Here is an 18,595-nt window from a genome sequence, read left to right as displayed (position 1 = left end):
GCTTCACCTGTAACCTTCATTACTACATCATCATTACACATACCTGCAAACTCATGAGGGGTGGAAAAGGTGACAACGGGGGGGGTGCAGGTGACTTTTTGTTGTTGTTGTCACCACACCACATCCACGTTGTTTGAAGCCTCAAAGCTTTTAGAACCACAACTACAGTCATTTTATTGTTCTGACCACAAATCTAAATAATGATAATAAACAGTTTAAGAACAAAAGGTCCTCCGCTCTGACTCAGCCCTGTAATGATAGTAATAATAAATATACATTGTCATTATATATAATATGGTTAAAGTCATTCATGAACCAACTTCCTTTTTTTTTTGCCTGAACAGTCCTCATGGACTTCTCCCTGAATCTGTTCTGTCTCTACCTGTTTGTCACGATACTCATATTATAACTTCTATACATATTACATACCTGCCATAAATATCATGATACCCGATACCAGAATTCAATACAATACCATAAAAACAATATGGTACCATAAATACGAGACTGGTATATGTATCTATAATAGTAATAAATAAAACATCTGTATGGTTCACTTTTTACCAACTTTTTCAACACTTAACAAATGACAGTAACAGGGCTCTCAAGTGTCACGCATTGAGCGTGAGACTCACGCATTTCGGTCTTAAGTCACGCACTCCCGCCACACATCGTATTTCTCACGCTGAAAAAAACTCTCGCTATTTAATGTGCCGCAGCACGCAAACATGAGCTGGCCACGCTGCCCTCACCGTGGAGGAATCAAGCGCTCCCCTGGAGTTCTGCTGTGAGGAGCCACTTATCAGCCAATCAAAAAAAAGAAGGGCTACACAATAGCCAATCAGAAAAAACACCGTATCTGTTGTATCTGGGTAAAATGTAATCCAGCAACCAATGAAAATAAAGCATCCTGGAATTGCGCGCGACTGACTGATATCCGAAACATTCAAGCTAACCTGAACCCCCAAACGATGTCGACATCTGAACGCTGATTGGCCGAGACGCGACACGTCCCATCAAAGATGTTTTATTGCGAAGAGCAACACTTCACACTTTTCTCCGTGTCTCACTGCAATCTCAACCGCAGCGGGCCAGGTGACCCCCCCCCCCCAAAACAAAAACTCTTCGGATCTCCACGATTCACGTGGATGACCTATTTTGAGTTCAAAACGGTGAATTTCACCGAAAGGTGACAAGTTTGCAGGTATGATTACATCAACGGTTAATGGGGACAAGTTTTTTGTGTTATGTTTATATGTGTGTGTGTGTGTGTTTATGTATATGTGTGTATGTATATATGTGTGTGTGTATGTATGCGTGTGTATGTATATATATGTGTATGTATATGTATGTGTGTATATATATGTATATATGCATATATACATATATATGATTCTTTGAAATAAGTTTTTTCGAGAAATCATAGGTTAGGGCACTTATAAGCTCGTTAGCTTCAACCTCGACCCTTTCGGTCAGCCACTTTCTTCTTTTGTTGAATTATGATTGTTGTATATTTTGCTGATTGAAATAAACTAAATCACATCATCATCAACATGTAACCTGTTCTGTTGTTACTCTGCCGTCAGTGTCTTCCTCTGACTACATCACATCATCATCAACATGTAACCTGTTCTGTTGTGACTCTGCTGTCAGTGTCTTACTCCTCTGACTACATCACATCATCATCAACATGTAACCTGTTCTGTTGTTACTCTGCAGTCTTAGTCCTCTGACTACATCACATCATCATCATGTCGTACTTTGGTCTCCAGAAGGATGGAGCTCTGTGTTGTGTGTGAACATGTTTTGAGGAGTTGACTCCATGAGTTATTGTATCAGAGTGAAACATGGAGAGCACAGCTCCTCACATCTCTAACATGTCTCACATAGTTTATAGGAGTGATTGTTAGGCGTTGTTGCCTGTGTTTAGCCGTATGGCTATATCTCTGCATGTACATTTAGATAAGCCATATTCAGCTCAGATCCTTGTGTATCTTATAGAGCGACAGGTCATGACCTTCTTTAGCTCAGAGCAGCAGGTTTAGCTCAGAGTAGGCCTAACAGGTCGTGGCCTTCTTTAGCTCAGAGCAGCAGCTCACATGTACTTATATCTGATCCAATGACATCTGCACACTTCTAGATTAGTCAAGAAAGACAATCTTTGGTATTTTCTAATTCTTTATGTCAAGCACAAGTTAACTACTCCCCTCAAAGAGGAAGCCTTCAGAATTAGGATTACATTCCTGTATTTGAATTGTATTGCTGGATCTCAATTCCTCTGATTCTTCCATCTGCAGTCAATCTGCTCGCATGATTTACATCATCAAAGTTTTGCCTTCCAAGAGCTGTTCCAAATGAAAAGTGAATGTCAGATGTATGAACCGTCCTGACTGAGCTTCACTGAAGCTTCATACCTGCTACAAGCTCAGGTCAAAATGGTGTTTAGTATGATGTGATTTATAGGTTGGCTCAGATTGTTTATCATTGATGTTTGTTCCTGCTGTTTGATTGTAGTGCTCAGACATCAGCTGTGTTCTTAGTGAAGCAATAGGTATCAGATTGGCATCCAAACTGAGGGTGTCAGGGTCCTTAAGCTGCCCTTCATAAACAAGCGAGGTTCCCAACCACATAGGTGTCCTCCTCCAGTGGGAAATCTTCACACTGGGTCCAAATCTGTGATACCCGGCTGTCGGGGAGACCGACTTATGAGCCTGAAACAAGTGATACAATGGTGGCTAATGTATGAAGTTATCATGGCTTCACCGCCCTAAACCGGCTGCAACCGTCTTGTGTGTGTATATTTTGGGGTGTACGTTTGTTACCTAGGTCAGAGGTCACTGAACAAGCCATCTTCCAGTGCCTTACTCACACTGGCAGGGGGTCAACACACCGTGTCACTATCAATAGTTGGTGTTTCAGGTCCAGCCTTTCCCATTACAGATTAAAAATGAAATTCGTGCCAGACTTTGAAGACACAAGTGTTTATTCAATAAGAACATATTTCTCCCTTTAAACCCCCAACATTTGAAGAAAAGAAAAAAACATCCTGTCAGTTGAACCAATTAATTAAAAAGCACAGACAATAACAACTTAGACACACAAAAAAACATCAGCGTTGACAATTTCTCCTCAACTGCAGAGTTATTGAATGTATTGGTCAGAACAAGATCAATCACATCAGGTATGGGTGATATTTGTGGTTACTCTTATGAACATGTGTTTGCAGTGCATGTGCTACACGACCAAACTTAGCTTTTCCATTCCTAACTTAATTGACTTAGAAGCTAAATAAGCACCACATCAAATTCCACTCCACTGAGGTGTGAAAGAGCGAGGGGCGTTGGCCCGACTGCTCTGGAGAAATATGACATGTTAGGGGAAAAAAGAAGAGAAAAGGATATTATGCTGTGTACATGAATATTAAACTTCCCGTCGTCACCACTGTCTTTAACCCTTGTGTTGCCTTAGGGTCATTTTGACCCGAATCAATATTACACCCTCCCCCCGCTTTAGGATTAATTTGACCCCATTCAATGTTTAATGTCGGTGTTCTTTCGGTAGTCAACAAACAAACATAAAGTGCCTCACACTTAAACTAGGAAAACAATATTAATTCTAATAATTTTCTGGAGGTTTTAATTGCTGGCGTCAAATTGAACCCAAAGGGTAAAATATGTTAGTAAATATAAAGGTAACAGGAGGGTGAAACATTGATTCGGGTCAAAATAACCCTAAGGCAACACAAGGGTTAACATATCCAGGTTTAATTATTTATTCTTTATATTGACTAATTAATATTCTTCTAACGTTACCCTGCTATGTGTTTGCATCGTTAAAATATCCCCGTTTAATTATTTATTCTTTATATTGATTAATTAATATTCTTCTTAGGTTAATACGAATATGTATCACTGGATTTTATTTTGACTTTCATTTTAAGCACTTCCGTTCTGTCGTTTTTGGTTTCAGACAGCAGAAACGAAATACGGAGGTGGTATTCCGTTTTTCCGTTTTTGGTTTTCAAACGGAAAACGAAAAAACCACGTGATTTCCGTATTCCGTATTTGGAATGAAACGAAAAAACAAACTAACAAAACATACACGGACCGTCTGACTGTAACGACAGTGGTGACGACGGGAAGTTTAATATTCATGTACACAGCAAGAATCACCTTCTCACTTAATCGTTGCATTGTTTGATGCAACACAGTTCCTAATATAGATTAATCAAAGTAATGTTTCTGTGCAGAGACTATATTTCCACCGCAGAGTAAACGGTTCTCCTTTATACCGCTAGATGGCAGTATACCTGTTATTGATACATATGTATTTCATGCCGTTTATTTCCTCTGATATTTATGTTCATGGTTAATTTCCAGCATAGTTGTATAAATCATGTATTTACTTGTTTTATTTGGTTCATTTTGGAACTAAACATTCCCAAATGGAAGAGTGAGGATATGATGACCACGAGGCAATACATATTGACAATTGAAAAATAAAGAGACAGTTGAGTTTTTCTTATTAAGCAGCGTTCAGTTAGCACCCAGTCACAGCACTACCTGTGCTTCACCTGTAACCTTCATTACTACATCATCATTACATCAACGGTTAATGGGGACACGTTTTTTGTTTTGTTTTTCGTTTTATGTTTATATGCATTTGTGTGTATGTATAGTGCGTGTGTTTATATGTATATATGTGTGTGTATATGTATGTATATGTATACTTATGTATGTGTGTATATATATATGTATATATATATGATTCTTTGAAATAAGTTTTTTCGAGAAATCATAGGTTAGGGCACTTATAAGCTCGTTAGCTTCATCCTCGACCCTTTCGGTCAGCCACTTTCTTCTTTTGTTGAATTATGATTGTTGGATATTTTGCTGATCGAAATAAACTAAATCATCATCAACATGTAACCAGTTCTGTTGTTACTCTGCTGTCTTACTCCTCTGACTACATCACATCATCATCATGTAGTCCTTTGGTCTCCAGAAGGATGGAGCTCTGTGTTGTGTGTGAACATGTTTTGAGCAGCTGACTCCATGAGTTATTGTATCAGAGTGAAACATGGAGAGCAAAGCTCCTCACATCTCTAACATGTCTCACATAGTTTATAGGAGTGATTGGCATTGTTGCCTGTGTTTAGCCGTATGGCTATATCTCTGCATGTACATTTAGATCAGCCATATTCAGCTCAGAGCCTTGTTTAGCTTATAGAGCAACAGGTCATGACCTTCTTTAGCTCAGAGCAGCAGGTCATGACCTTGTTTAGCTAAGAGTAACAGGTTTAGCTCAGAGCAACAGGTCGTGGCCTTGTTTAGCTCAGAGCAGCAGCTCACATGTACTTATATCTGATCCAATGACATCTGCACACTTCTAGATTCGTAAAGAAAGACAATCTTTGGTATTTTCTAATTCTTTATGTCAAGCACAAGTTAACTACTCCCCTAAAAGAGGGAGCCTTCAGAATTAGTGGTAGCATTGCATTAGGATTACATTCTTATATTTGAATTGTATTGCTGGATCTCAATTCCTCTGATTCTTCAATCTGCAGTCAATCTGCTCGCATGATTTACATCATCAAAGTTTTGCCTTCCAAGAGCTGTTCCAAATGAAAAGTGAATGTCAGATGTATGAACCGTCCTGACTGAGCTTCACTGAAGCTTCATACCTGCTACAAGCTCAGGTCAAAATGGTGTTTAGTATGATGTGATTTATAGGTTGGCTCAGATTGTTTATCATTGATGTTTGTTCCTGCTGTTTGATTGTAGTGCTCAGACATCAGCTGTGTTCTTAGTGAAGCAATAGGTATCAGATTGGCATCCAAACTGAGGGTGTCAGGGTCCTTAAGCTGCCCTTCATAAACAAGCGAGGTTCCCAACCACATAGGGGTCCTCCTCCAGTGGGAAATCTTCACACTGGGTCCAAATCTGTGATATCCGGCTGTCGGGGAGACCGACTTATTAGCCTGAAGCAAGTGATACAATGGTGGCTAATGTATGAAGTTATCATGGCTTCACCGCCCTAAACCGGCTGCAACCGTCTTGTGTGTGTATATTTTGGGGTGTACGTTTGTTACCTCGGTCAGAGGTCACTGAACAAGCCATCTTCCAGTGCCTTACTCACACTGGCAGGGGGTCAACACACCGTGTCACTCTCAATAGTTGGTGTTTCAGGTCCAGCCTTTCCCGTTACAGATTAAAAATGAAATTCGTGCCAGACTTTGAAGACAACATAAGTGTTTATTCAAAAAGAACATATTTCTCCCTTTAGACCCCCAACATTTGAAGAAAAGAAAAAAACATTCCGTCAGTTGAACTAATTAAAAAGCACAGACAATAACAACTTAGACACACAAAAAAACATCAGCGTTGACAACTTTTCCTTGAGATGTCGATGAGGCCTTTGAGTCCATCTTTGAACGGTTGTGGCAGATTATTCACTGCATTTTCCAGCAGTACACTTGTATCAGGGCACTGCAGAGCAAATTCCCTCACTGCAGCTTCCTGGTCCTGTGAACTTGGAAACGGGTTGGTGCCAAAGTCTGACACTCGTGTCAGTGAGCCCACTTCCTGGTCGTACCAGTCTGCAGCCACAGATGCATTTGGCAAAAGGTCTGTCGACAGCTTATTTGGGCATCCATCTCTGGCCAAGTAATTTGGGATCCCCCTCCCTGTAATAATAATTCAATGTGGCTGTCACAACCATGCCATGTATTGCAACATGCTCCTTCTAGTATTTGATTAAACATGTTTTAGAAACATTCAATAGTAAAACATTTTGAAAATAATTATTCACATTAAAAAAGGCTTGAAAGACCAACCTGAAGACATACCAGGAATCCTGTGTGCATTCCATGCTTGCACAGGTCGGTTAACACCGATCTGGGCCAACTGGCATGTCAAAGATGACACACAGAACCGAGTCATCTGGTCCTCCATGTCCAGCTCCTCCTGATCCACCAGTTGGACCAATGCAGCTTTCAATGGGTAGTTGACCCGGTTGTTGATTTCTGGCCAGATTCTCTCGATTCTGTGATTCTGTCATTGCAAAATAGAGACATTTTCAGATTCTTGATAAACAAATATTTTCCGCGCCCTCCCAGACTAACTTACTTTCACACATTTCAATATCTTCAGTTAACCATTCTGAATAATAAATGAAAGTGTGAAATAGTTATTTAATTACATGTTGATTAACTTTATAATCAGCAAAACCATTGTATGTTGATCACCTTTGTTGATGGTGTTTGGAGATATGGTGGCCTTTCAGTGTTGTGGCGGTGGCTGGCCAACTTCTCCTGCATGAAAAGAGTGAGGTAGAAGTCCTTTCCATGATCCACTCTGACCTGGTCCCACATCCCATATTCCATTACTGCACTCCTGCAAGAAAACATAACATTGGCAGACAGCAGTATGGAGGGTAAGGCTAATGGTGTCAGATACATTTACAAAATGTGTAGTAGGTCTTGTGTTATCAGGTACTGATGAGGTGAGATGAGTTTTAACTTGCTGCTTAAAAAAGGGTTTCTGTAGTTTTCAATAAGTTTAATTTAAGTCCTTTTTTAGACCAATATGAATGCAATTTAATATGTTGATTCAAATCCAAACTAAAAAAAAATATATTATGAAGGTTTTCACATGCGACTAATCCCACTTAAGTTGAGCATTTTCTTTTAATACATTAACAAGCCATATTGAATTTAAATCCACTTTCGAAAATGTGCGTCTCTTCCTAATCAAGTACATTTTTCAGAGCTGACAAAATGGTATTCAAGAAATTGGAAGATATTTAATTTTAAATGCATTGTTTTGTTTTTAAGGACCCACAGACACCCTGTTAAAACACCTCATAAAATGGGGATGATTTGTAATGTTTAGGGTACAAGGACAATAGTCTTTTCAATTACCTGTAAACGTCATTGTAGATGGTGAGGTTGTTCTTTACAGGCATAGTAGCTTGTCCAACAATTTTGCTGGAGAAGCCATCTATTGCCAGCACATGAGTCACGCCAAACATGACAATCTTCTCATTTTGGTCCATGTGGATTTTGTGACCCACATAGGCTGCATGGTAAGGAAGAGGGTTGAGGTTCCTTGCTCCCTTAAACACAGACAAAAAAGAACATCATGACCTTATTGAATAGCACAACATATTCTAATTTGAGAAAAAAAAAAACCTGGCATCGTGCCTTATGGTAAGGTGGGTGAATGTTCCCCAAAACAGCTCCAACACGACCCTCTGATGCGAAGACACCTGCAGCTGCAAGACTCCCAGTCATCATTTTCCTGCCATAGGTAGGACCACCCTGAAGATAAAGAAAGGAATACATGTTGCATTGTAATGTTAAGCCATGAAATGTCAACTTCAACTCCAATTAAATTACAATTAATTGTTAAGTGTTTTGAATTATAGATGATTATGAAAACTAATTGCAGTTTAAACATGTTTTACTCGATACATTTTCATAGTTGTAAGAGAGAAATTTAATTAGCAGTAGGCTACATTATTTAGTTGGATTCAGATGTTGACCTTTAATCAGATCTGTGTCTAACTTTAATGTTAAAAGATGTCGTTATCATTTGTTATTGTAATAAATACAAGCAAGTTACAGAATGACGTCACATGGATCACACTTTACGGCAGGTATTTGCGGCTGGAGCTGCGTGGAGCTGCACAGTTTTCGGACCGTGTTACAATAACTATATAACTACTAAATACAATAGCTATTATGGAGTGCCCCTCTTTGTAAATGTGGGACAGTCTTTCTTACCATCTGTTTGTATGAACCATCTATATCCTGCCTGTGTGCCCGGCCATCACCCCACGAGAACCACACTTTACAAATGTTTCTCATTTCCCCCCTAAATACACCTTTATTGGACATGGGACACTAAGGTAAGGCTTTCTTTCATGTCTCTCCTAATAAATATGGTGCTCTAGTACTTCTAATAGACTGGGTGACTGAGAGTGACACACACCCTGTTCAGGGCTCTCAAGTTTTGAAGACAGGCAAGAGTGACATTTCTGCAGATCCATACGACTGCACCAAGAGGATGACTATGTGCTGGCCTTTGGTCATCTTTTATAACATAATTTATGCATATCAACACTATAAATGAACATAACTAAAGTTTACTTTCAATACAAATCCTTTATGACTCATTTGACTTGATTTTTAGTGGGCGGGTCATTATGACCCTGAACACAGGTGTCTCATCTCTATTTATCTACATCACCCCATGAATTTTTTTTACTAAATGGTAATAAAATGTAGGAGAATATACATGTTATAGTAAACTAATGCAATTTAATTTAGATTTAGATTTTTTCAATGTACCTAAAAAATTGTTTGAACATGTATTTTTCATTAAATCTATGGAGGGGTGAATAACTCAATTCCACTAAAAACTGATTGGATTGTTAGTAATGGTGTTGGTGATGAGGTACAAACTATAGTTATTAGGATTTTTTTGTTTCTGACCACTTTTGGGTCAAACTGACCCGGGAGCATGACGGCTGTATGTATAAGAAACGAACATAACAGGAGGGTTAAAGTATAACATACTAACCTTACACACACTTATAGTTTCGTTGTATGCATTTTTTCGCGCAAATAAATTAACTGCACCCTACCTGTGCTATTGCATTGGAGACTGCAGCTTCAAGTTGTTGGTCCGTCATTCGCTGTCTTTTTAACCCGTGGTCTTTACAAAACTTCCGAATATTGGCCACGGACGTTCCTCTACGCAAGCCACATTCAAATATCAAGTGTTTTTTTTATGTCCACATCACTACAGCCACTATGCATCATTTGTTGTACAATATCTAAGTAAGGTAACAGGCTGGAGTCCATCTTGCGTGCTTCAGTGCAAAAGGGTGTATATAGCAGTGGCAAACCTAAAACTGCGGGAGATAAACACAGAATAAACTCAGTTACCCAAAATGCAACCCTTTGTAGTGTCAACTACATTTAACCCTCCTGTTATGTTGCGGGTCAAATTGACCATTTGTTTCTTTGTAAATGTGGGACAGTCTTTCTTCCTCCCTCCAACCATATGTTTCAAAACACACACACACACACACACCCCGACACACACACTCACTCACACACACACACACACATTAAGTGAGAAGGTGATTCTTGCTGTGTACATGAATATTAAACTTCCCGTCGTCACCACTGTCGCTAACATATCCAGGTTTAATTATTTATTCTTTATATTGACTAATTAATATTCTTCTAACGTTACCCTGGTATGTGTTTGCATCGTTAAAATATCCCTGTTTAATTATTTATATTGATTAATTAATATTCTTCTAAGGTTAATACGAATATGTATCACTGGCTTTTATTTTGACTTTCATTTTAAGCACTTCCGTTCTGTCGTTTTTGGTTTCAGACAGCAGAAACTAAATACGGAGGTGGTATTCCATTTTTCCGTTTTTGGTTTTCAAACGGAAAACGAAAAAACCACGTGATTTCCGTATTCCGTATTTGGAATGAAACGAAAAAACAAACTAACATTACGTACACGGACCCTGATGGCGTCCTTTCCCGTCCTCTCTTACCTTCTACCGTCAGGTTGTCAGCGCTGTGGATTTCTGTTGGTGCTTTTGCAATCCTCTCTGCCCTCTCCCCATCTGCCGTTTCCTCCCCCTCTTCAACACTGGATGCTGCCACACTTTCCTCATTCCTCTCATGCTTCTAATCATCCCCCAAATCTCTCCCACAGGTGTTGCTCTTCCAATTCTGCTACAATAATTCTGCCAGCTTTCCCTTTTTGCTTTACGAATGATTCTACGAACCTTTGCTTGTGCTGTTTGTATTCTATTAAAGTTTGGAAATGATGCGATCTTCTTAATACCTTCAGAGCTTTGTTCCTTTCTTTCACTGCTCTCCCACACTCCTCAGTCCACCAGGGGACTGCCTTTCTTTTCATCCTTCCTTTACTTTTAGAAATTGTTTTCTTCGCTGCTTCCAGTATTTTAAATGTCATTTTTATATCAACCTCGTCGACATCTTCATTTTAGTCTGTAACGGATCCCCGTATATCAATCGGCGTGAGACTTTACTGCTGGTGAACTTCTTTATTTCCTTTCTTCCGTTGTATAATCGTGAACCAAAACTCTTGAATTAAAACCTCCTTGTCACCACCGTAAGAGCGTTAGCCTCATACGGGTCCATTACAACTATCAAACTTTAAATAAAATGAGCATCCGTCGGTAACATTTAGCCGTAACGTCAAGTTTGTATATTAACATAAAATAAAGGTGCGCTTCCTTTTAACATTTCAAAATAAAGGTCAAATTGAGTTCAAACCGGAAGTAGATTAAAACATATACAAAATCATTAAAACAATACAATATAAAAAGGCATACATCAAAACCAATGAAGCAGATACAAAATAAGGCAATCAACACAAAACAATAAACCTTTGAAGGGGTTATTTACAAAGTCTATTTTATCCATTTCTTGCTCGCATATATATTTGAAAAGTTCCCATTTTGCCCTATTAAACACCCACTTCCCTCTCACCTCTCCCTGTTCCTGACTCCTTTGTAATGCTATTTGACACTTTATTGGAAAATGATCACTGCCCACTGATGTTTCCTCTTCTCCCTCCCACTCGCATATCCCTGCTAAACTCCTCGATACAATGGTGAAGTCTAGCGCCGACATGTTCCCTGTGTGCACATCTAGTCCCTCTGCCATCGTTTAAACAAACCAAATTGTGTTCCTCTAGTAACTCTTCCATTACCTCCCCATTGAGATCTGTTCTTGCTCCACCCCATAATGTACTATGTGCATTAAAATCTCCACATCCCACCACCTTGTTGCCACCTATCCTTTCAATTTGTGCCAATCTATTCACCTCTAATTTTTTACAGGGATTATAAAAATGTACAACGATGACCTCTCCTTCCCTTGCCCAGATCTCCACAGTTACATCTTGGAGCTCGGTCCCTATCTTCACCTCTAAATGTGACGTCTTCACTAATAAATGTGGCACATCCTCCTCCCTGACCACCCTCCCTATCACACCGAACACACGCATATCCAGCTAGTCTGAAGTCCACATTTGGTTTGAACCATGTTTCCTGTATGCATATGACATCTTACTAGGAATATCCCCAACATATTTTTTGAATTCTTGTCCATTTGCCAACAAACTCCGAGCATTCCATTGTAGAACTAGAATGGGCACTCGGTAGAGCGCATACCTTCGCATATCACAAGATTGGGCATTGAATTATGAACATTTTGGCATTAGTTGCATGCCAATTGGACAAAAATTGACCGTGCTATGGTAAAAAGAAGATTTTGACCTTTCCATGACCTTGACCTTTGACCCGATTGATCCCAAATCGAATAACATGGTCCCCGGATAATAACCAATCATCCCACCAAATTCCATGCGATTCAAGAAGATTTTAACATTTTCATGACCTTGACCTTGACCTTTGACCCGATCAATCCCAAAGTCTAATCAAATGGTCCCCGGATAATAACCAATCATCCCACCAAATTTCATGCGATTCGGTTCAATACTTTTTGAGTTCTGTGAATAACACGCATATATTTGCCACGGGGGAAACGGTCGTTGACCAGCGTTCCGTTAGGAAGACGTGTCCCAGTTGGACTTTTTGTGATACGTATACACAGTTTAAAACGTTGTGTTTTGGTTCCGTTAGCAGCGTCGCTAACCCGGAAGTAGCGATATTGCAGCTGACAGTGTCTGCGTCTGACTGTGAACTGAATTCATCCCAGTTCAACGTTACCCGCTTGATTTGTACCCTTTTACCCAAACGGTTGAATCTATTTAGACATTTTAAATCACTTTTTTAATTAATTTTTTACTTTTATTAATTTTATTTTGAATTTTTCAACATGATTGCGGCTGGCCCTGAGAACGATAATCTGAAGGTGATGAAGTGTGATCTCTGCGACATGTTCGTCATCATCCCTGAAGAAGATTTTAATACAAGTGTTTTCATATGCTCCAAATGTATAAAAATCAATAACTTACAAGACCTCCTTATTGAACTGAAAGAACAAATCAAGCTGCTTACCCAGCGAAATATCATTTTAAAGGAGCAAGCCAAAACGCAGGACAATTTTGACAGCACTGTTTTAGTTGCTTCTCCTGGACTCGTCTTCTTCAGTCTGCTCTGTTTGCTGCTACCTTGCCACTTCTGGACCCTCCTGCCATCATCACGACACACACCGCTCCTCATGACCCTCCTGCTGCCAGCAACACCTCGCACGCTACTCTCCAGGATTCTCCTGCCATCACATCTGCCTTGTTTACCTCCCTCAGCTGGTCCCACCAATTCGACCCCGCGCCCCCCACCATGGAAGACTGTACCTTGGCACCTAGGAAAAAGAAGCTCACAAGGACAACATCCATCACATTACCCTCCTCTCCAGCTTTCAAACCGGTTTAAAGCACTGGCCTCAGATGACATCTCACATCACCCTGCTCCTGGTCCCAGTGCTTCCAGACAACCTGGCCCCCCAAGACCCCACCCCACACACTCTAACCAATCTCATTCCCTTCATTCTAGGCTGTCTGACACAGACGGCCCCCTTCCAGCCGCTCTGGATTCTACCACATCAATCCTGATCATTGGCAGCTCCATGGTTCGCAACATTCGCCTTCACCCTTCATCCGGCCCCTCGAAGACACTCTGCTTCCCTGGTGCCCGCATTCTTGATATTCAGCGTAGACTCCCCACCATCCTCACAAAATATCCAAACATTAGTACCATAATCTTCCACATCGGAACTAATGACATCAGAGCTGGACAATCGGAGGTTTTAAAGCGAGACTTTCAGGCACTCCTCATTTCACTGCTGGATACTGGCAGCAAGATCATCATCTCAGGCCCCATCCCTACCCACAACAGGGGAATCGAGAGGTGGTCCCGACTGTTTTCACTCCATACCTGGCTGAAGGACTACTGTTCTGCCACTGGGATCCCCTTCATCAACAACTTCCACCTGTTCTGGGCGAGGCCCATCCTCCTGAAGCGCGATGGCCTCCACCCGAACAGAGGAGGATCCCAGATGCTGTCTGAGAACATGGCCTCTGCACTGAGGAAATGACATGGCAGCACAGTAGGAAATGTTACTTATGTTGCCACCCTACCACCCTCTACTCTTCCTGCTGACTCCACTACCCAAAACCGGACTCTTCCACTTTCTTTTATTAGCACTATTATTTCCTACCGCAGACCCACTAAAGCACGCTCAAGATCACATCCCGCTGCTGCTAACCATAATAATTTGATTAGGCTTCCTCTGCAACATCCCTCACGACCTCCAATTAACAGCTTTCGGGCAAATTTTGGTCTTTTGAATATCAGATCCCTAAATAATAAGTCTTTTTTATGCCACGATTTTATTACTTTTAACAAACTGGACTTTTTTGTAATCACAGAGACATGGTTATCTGAGGGAGATTGTAGTTCTCTTATAGAGGCAACCCCCCCGGATTTTACACACCTTCATCAACCCCGACTGTCAGGCAGGGGAGGGGGGGTTGCTATTATTCACAGAAAAAGTTTCAAATGCTCTCCTATTTTACATGTTAAATATACATCTTTTGAACATCTTGGTTTTATGGTCAACTCCAAAGACCCAGTCATAATTATAATAATCTATAGACCCCCAAAGCCGAACAGTGTTTTTATCCACGAGTTTGCTGAACTTTTAGCCTATTTTATGTCGCAGTATGACAAAGTTCTTATTTTAGGGGATTTTAACATACATGTCTGCTGCCCGTCTCAGACTCTTGTCAAAGATTTTATGGATACTTTGGAATCTTTTAACATCACTCAGGCTATACACCAACCAACACATTCAAAGGGTCACATTCTAGACCTCGTCCTGCACAATGGTCTCAGCCCCGAAAATTTTCAAATTAAGGATATCTGTGTGTCTGATCACAAAGCAATTTTATTCAGTATGGTCTTATCCCAACTTCCCATAAATCAGAGTACACCTAACCGATGTCGGGTTTTTAACTCCATTTCTGCGAGCAAATTTTCAGAGGGTTTTACTGCTGCTTTTTTACCTGCTTTTAATCAAAACAAATTAGATACAGAAGAGCAAGTCTCTCTTTTTAATGACATCTGTCAAACTATTCTCGACTCTGTTGCCCCCTACAAGATCAAAAAGTTAAACGGAACAACACAGCCCTGGATAAATGAAGCCACCAAAGAACTTAAGAGAGACTGTAGGAGAAAGGAAAGAAAATGGAAAAAAACTGCTCTGCACGTATTTTATCAAATTTGGAAAGATGCATTGAACAACTACCAAAAGGCAGTTAAAGAAGCAAGATCCTCCTTCTTCTCCAATTTAATTCAAGAGAACCATTCAAACCCCAGAGTTTTATTTAAGGTCATAGACACAGTCATGAACCCCCCCTCCTTTCATTTTATTGATGCCTCACAAGAGATGTGTGAGAAATTTTTAATTTATTTTAATAATAAGGTAAAGGAAATAAGACATCAAATTACCCCCCCAACCCGTATTTTACATGCCAGTAGGGACATTCAAAACTATTTTAGTCATTTTCAACCAGTATCAATGACCTTTTTATCTCAACTTATATCACAAATGAAATCAGCCACATGCAGCCTTGATTTTATTCCGACAAAATTCCTCAAGGAGGTTTTTAACACTATAGGGCCAAGTATTTTATTAATTATAAATAGCTCCCTAGCAAGTGGTACTTTCCCATCAACTTTTAAACATGCTATCGTACAACCGCTTTTAAAGAAACCGAAGCTTGATCAATCTGTTCTTTCCAATTTTAGGCCAATTTCAAAACTTCCTTTTTTATCAAACATTTTAGAAAAAGTGGTTTCAACGCAACTTTTAACTTTTATAAATCAGAATAACTTATTTGAGAAATTTCAGTCCGGTTTTAGAGCACTTCACAGTACAGAAACTGCCCTCCTCAAGGTAACGAATGACCTTCTTTTAGCAGCAGACAGGGGGGAGAGCGCAGTTTTAATTCTTTTAGACCTTAGTGCAGCTTTCGATACTGTTGATCACGCCATTTTAATCGATCGCCTCAAAAACTGGGTTGGCATCAAAGACACTGCACTTGGCTGGTTTTCCGCGTACCTTTTAAATAGATCTTACTCGATCACCATAGGTAATCACTCGTCTTCCACTACTAATATTACCTGTGGTGTACCACAAGGGTCAATTTGAGGTCCACTTTTATTTTCTATCTATATGCTTCCACTTGGTCAAATCCTCCAGCGACACAATGTATCTTTTCATTGCTATGCAGACGACACACAGATATACCTTCCGCTGAGACCAGGTGACCCAGAGAGCCGAGCTGCTGTTTTAAATTGTCTCTCTGACGTTAACTGCTGGATGGCACAAAACTTTCTCCAACTCAATAACTCAAAATCAGAAGTGATAGTCTTCAATTCCCCAAACAATAACACCGGTATCGTCGATAGTGAACTTGGTCCCCTTGCTGCCTATTTAACACCTGTTGCAAGAAATCTGGGTGTCATGTTTGATTCGCAATTGAATTTTGAATCACAGATTTAAAAAATTGTTCAGTCCTGCTTTTTTCAGTTGCGAATCATTACAAAAATTAAACCGATACTGTCACAGTCAGACCTGGAAAAAATCATTCATGCACTCGTTTTCTCAAGACTAGACTACTGCAACTCCCTCCTTTCCGGCATTAATCAAAAATGTATCTCCCGCCTCCAACTAGTCCAGAATGCAGCAGCTAGGCTTCTTACTGGTTTTAACAGACGATATCACATTACCCCAGTCCTGGCCTCTCTCCACTGGCTCCCTGTTCGTTTTAGAATTGATTTTAAGATTTTGCTGATCACTTTTAAAGCACGTCTAGGTCTGGCTCCAAGCTACATCATTGAGATGTTAACCCCTTATGAGCCAGCACGCAGCCTGAGATCCTCCGGTGGGGCCCTTCTGGCCGTTCCGGAGTCGAGGCTTAAATCCAAGGGTGACCGTGCTTTTGCTGTTAGAGCCCCTCGACTTTGGAACGACCTACCGGAGGGGATAAGGCTCGCAGAATCAGTAACTTCTTTTAAATCACTTCTTAAAACCCAGTTTTATAGAGCAGCTTTTGAGTGATCCATTTAATTTTAAATTTTAAATATACTTGTAAATGTAATTTTGGTTTCTTGCTGTTCCAATTGTTTGGCTTTGACTCTTTGTGGAGCACTTTGTAAACATTGTTTTTAAAGGTGCTATATAAATAAAGTTATTATTATTATTATAAATAAATAAATAAATAAATAAATACACGGCGATCAAAACATAACCTTCCGCATTTTCAATGCGAAGGTAATGAACATGATGATTAATCCTGTGAGCATGATTCTTTGGTTAACTGCCCCTGTTTCCTAAGCTCTTCCTGTTCCGCCATCCCAGTTATTCCGTGAATATTTAAGTATCTTGCTGCACTTTTTACGATTATTTCAATTTTCTCAGATCTCCCTTTTGCCTGGAATGTGCAGTTCACCACTTCTGCCATGAAAAACACAAAGTGCTCCTTATTTACTGCCATTATATTCTCATCTCCCCTTTGACTCTTAGCCGATAGTTGTTCACTTGGCTGTTGAGTTCCTTCCTGACTACATCTCCCCCCCTCTCCCCCCCTCTCCCCCCTCTTTCCCTCTGAGCCCTCTTTGCTGCTTCTGCATACGATATATTCATTTTCACTTCCAGCTGCTGCACTCCCACTGCCTTCTTTCTCACTTCACACCACCAGAGGCCACACTGTGTGCACCTCCGCAATTTGCACATTTGATCTGTCCCAGCCTCACATTTCCCGTAGTCATGTTCCCCTCCACATTTTCCACATCTTTGCTTCCCTTTCCACGCTGCCGCAATATGGCCATACTTTTGGCATTTGAAACACCTCAAAGGTGGTGGGACATGTGCTCTTACTCTATACCTTAGATACCCCACCGGAACTGAGTCAGGCAACACCCTTTCTTCAAAATCGAGCAGCACTGACAAACTGTCCACCCTTTCTGCACCTCGTCTTGCCTGCAGACGTTTAATCCCTAGAACTTGAGCCCCTTTAATACTTGCTCTCAGTTCCTCCACGTTCTCTTCCACTGGGATCCCGTATATCACGCCTCTAACAAAGGGCCCATCATTTCACTTCTTCACGCTCTCAACCACTATATTGCACACTTTTTTCAGCTTCATAGCTTTCCCTCTCTGCCCCTCGTCCTTCACTGGATCAACAATCCGCCATCAGCCAGCACCTTCGCCATCACAATCTCGCCAACTTTCTCCTTCAACCCGCGAGTCGGCGCCACCGGGCTTATTTTCCGAATGTCATTTCCGTCCTTGAATCTCACAATTATTTTGAACCCCTCCTTCTCTGCAATCCTCTCCCTCATCCTCCTGCTTTTCTCTCTCCCGTCCCCACGACTACCAGATCTACTGCTACGACTCCTGGCTCGTTTCTTATTCCCCACTTCAGTCCAGCTGTTATAATCCATATCCTCACTCCCACCCTCTCCATCACTATCGCCTCCCATCCTTAGTCCAGTCACAGGT

The 18,595-nt window shown here is 40.6% G+C and overlaps 1 protein-coding gene across 1 annotated transcript; it reads right to left on the bottom strand.

Moving 5' to 3' along the window:
• Nucleotides 1-6,367: 6,367 nt before the first annotated feature.
• LOC130191061 (uncharacterized) lies at nucleotides 6,368-8,221 on the bottom strand. Its single transcript, XM_056410727.1, has 5 exons — nucleotides 8,204-8,221; nucleotides 7,922-8,115; nucleotides 7,247-7,394; nucleotides 6,836-7,052; nucleotides 6,368-6,685 (listed from the first exon to the last, which is right to left on the bottom strand). Exons 2-5 carry the CDS (start codon nucleotides 8,053-8,055, stop codon nucleotides 6,378-6,380), a joined length of 807 nt encoding a protein of 268 aa, XP_056266702.1. The 5' UTR covers nucleotides 8,056-8,115; nucleotides 8,204-8,221; the 3' UTR covers nucleotides 6,368-6,377.
• Between the last annotated feature and the right edge of the window lie 10,374 nt (nucleotides 8,222-18,595).

This window comes from Pseudoliparis swirei, unplaced genomic scaffold, assembly GCF_029220125.1.
Source record: "Pseudoliparis swirei isolate HS2019 ecotype Mariana Trench unplaced genomic scaffold, NWPU_hadal_v1 hadal_26, whole genome shotgun sequence".
NCBI classification, from domain to species: Eukaryota; Metazoa; Chordata; class Actinopteri; order Perciformes; family Liparidae; genus Pseudoliparis; species Pseudoliparis swirei.
Note: the sequence above shows the minus strand (reverse complement) of the source record. Positions and strands in the feature narration are given on the sequence as shown.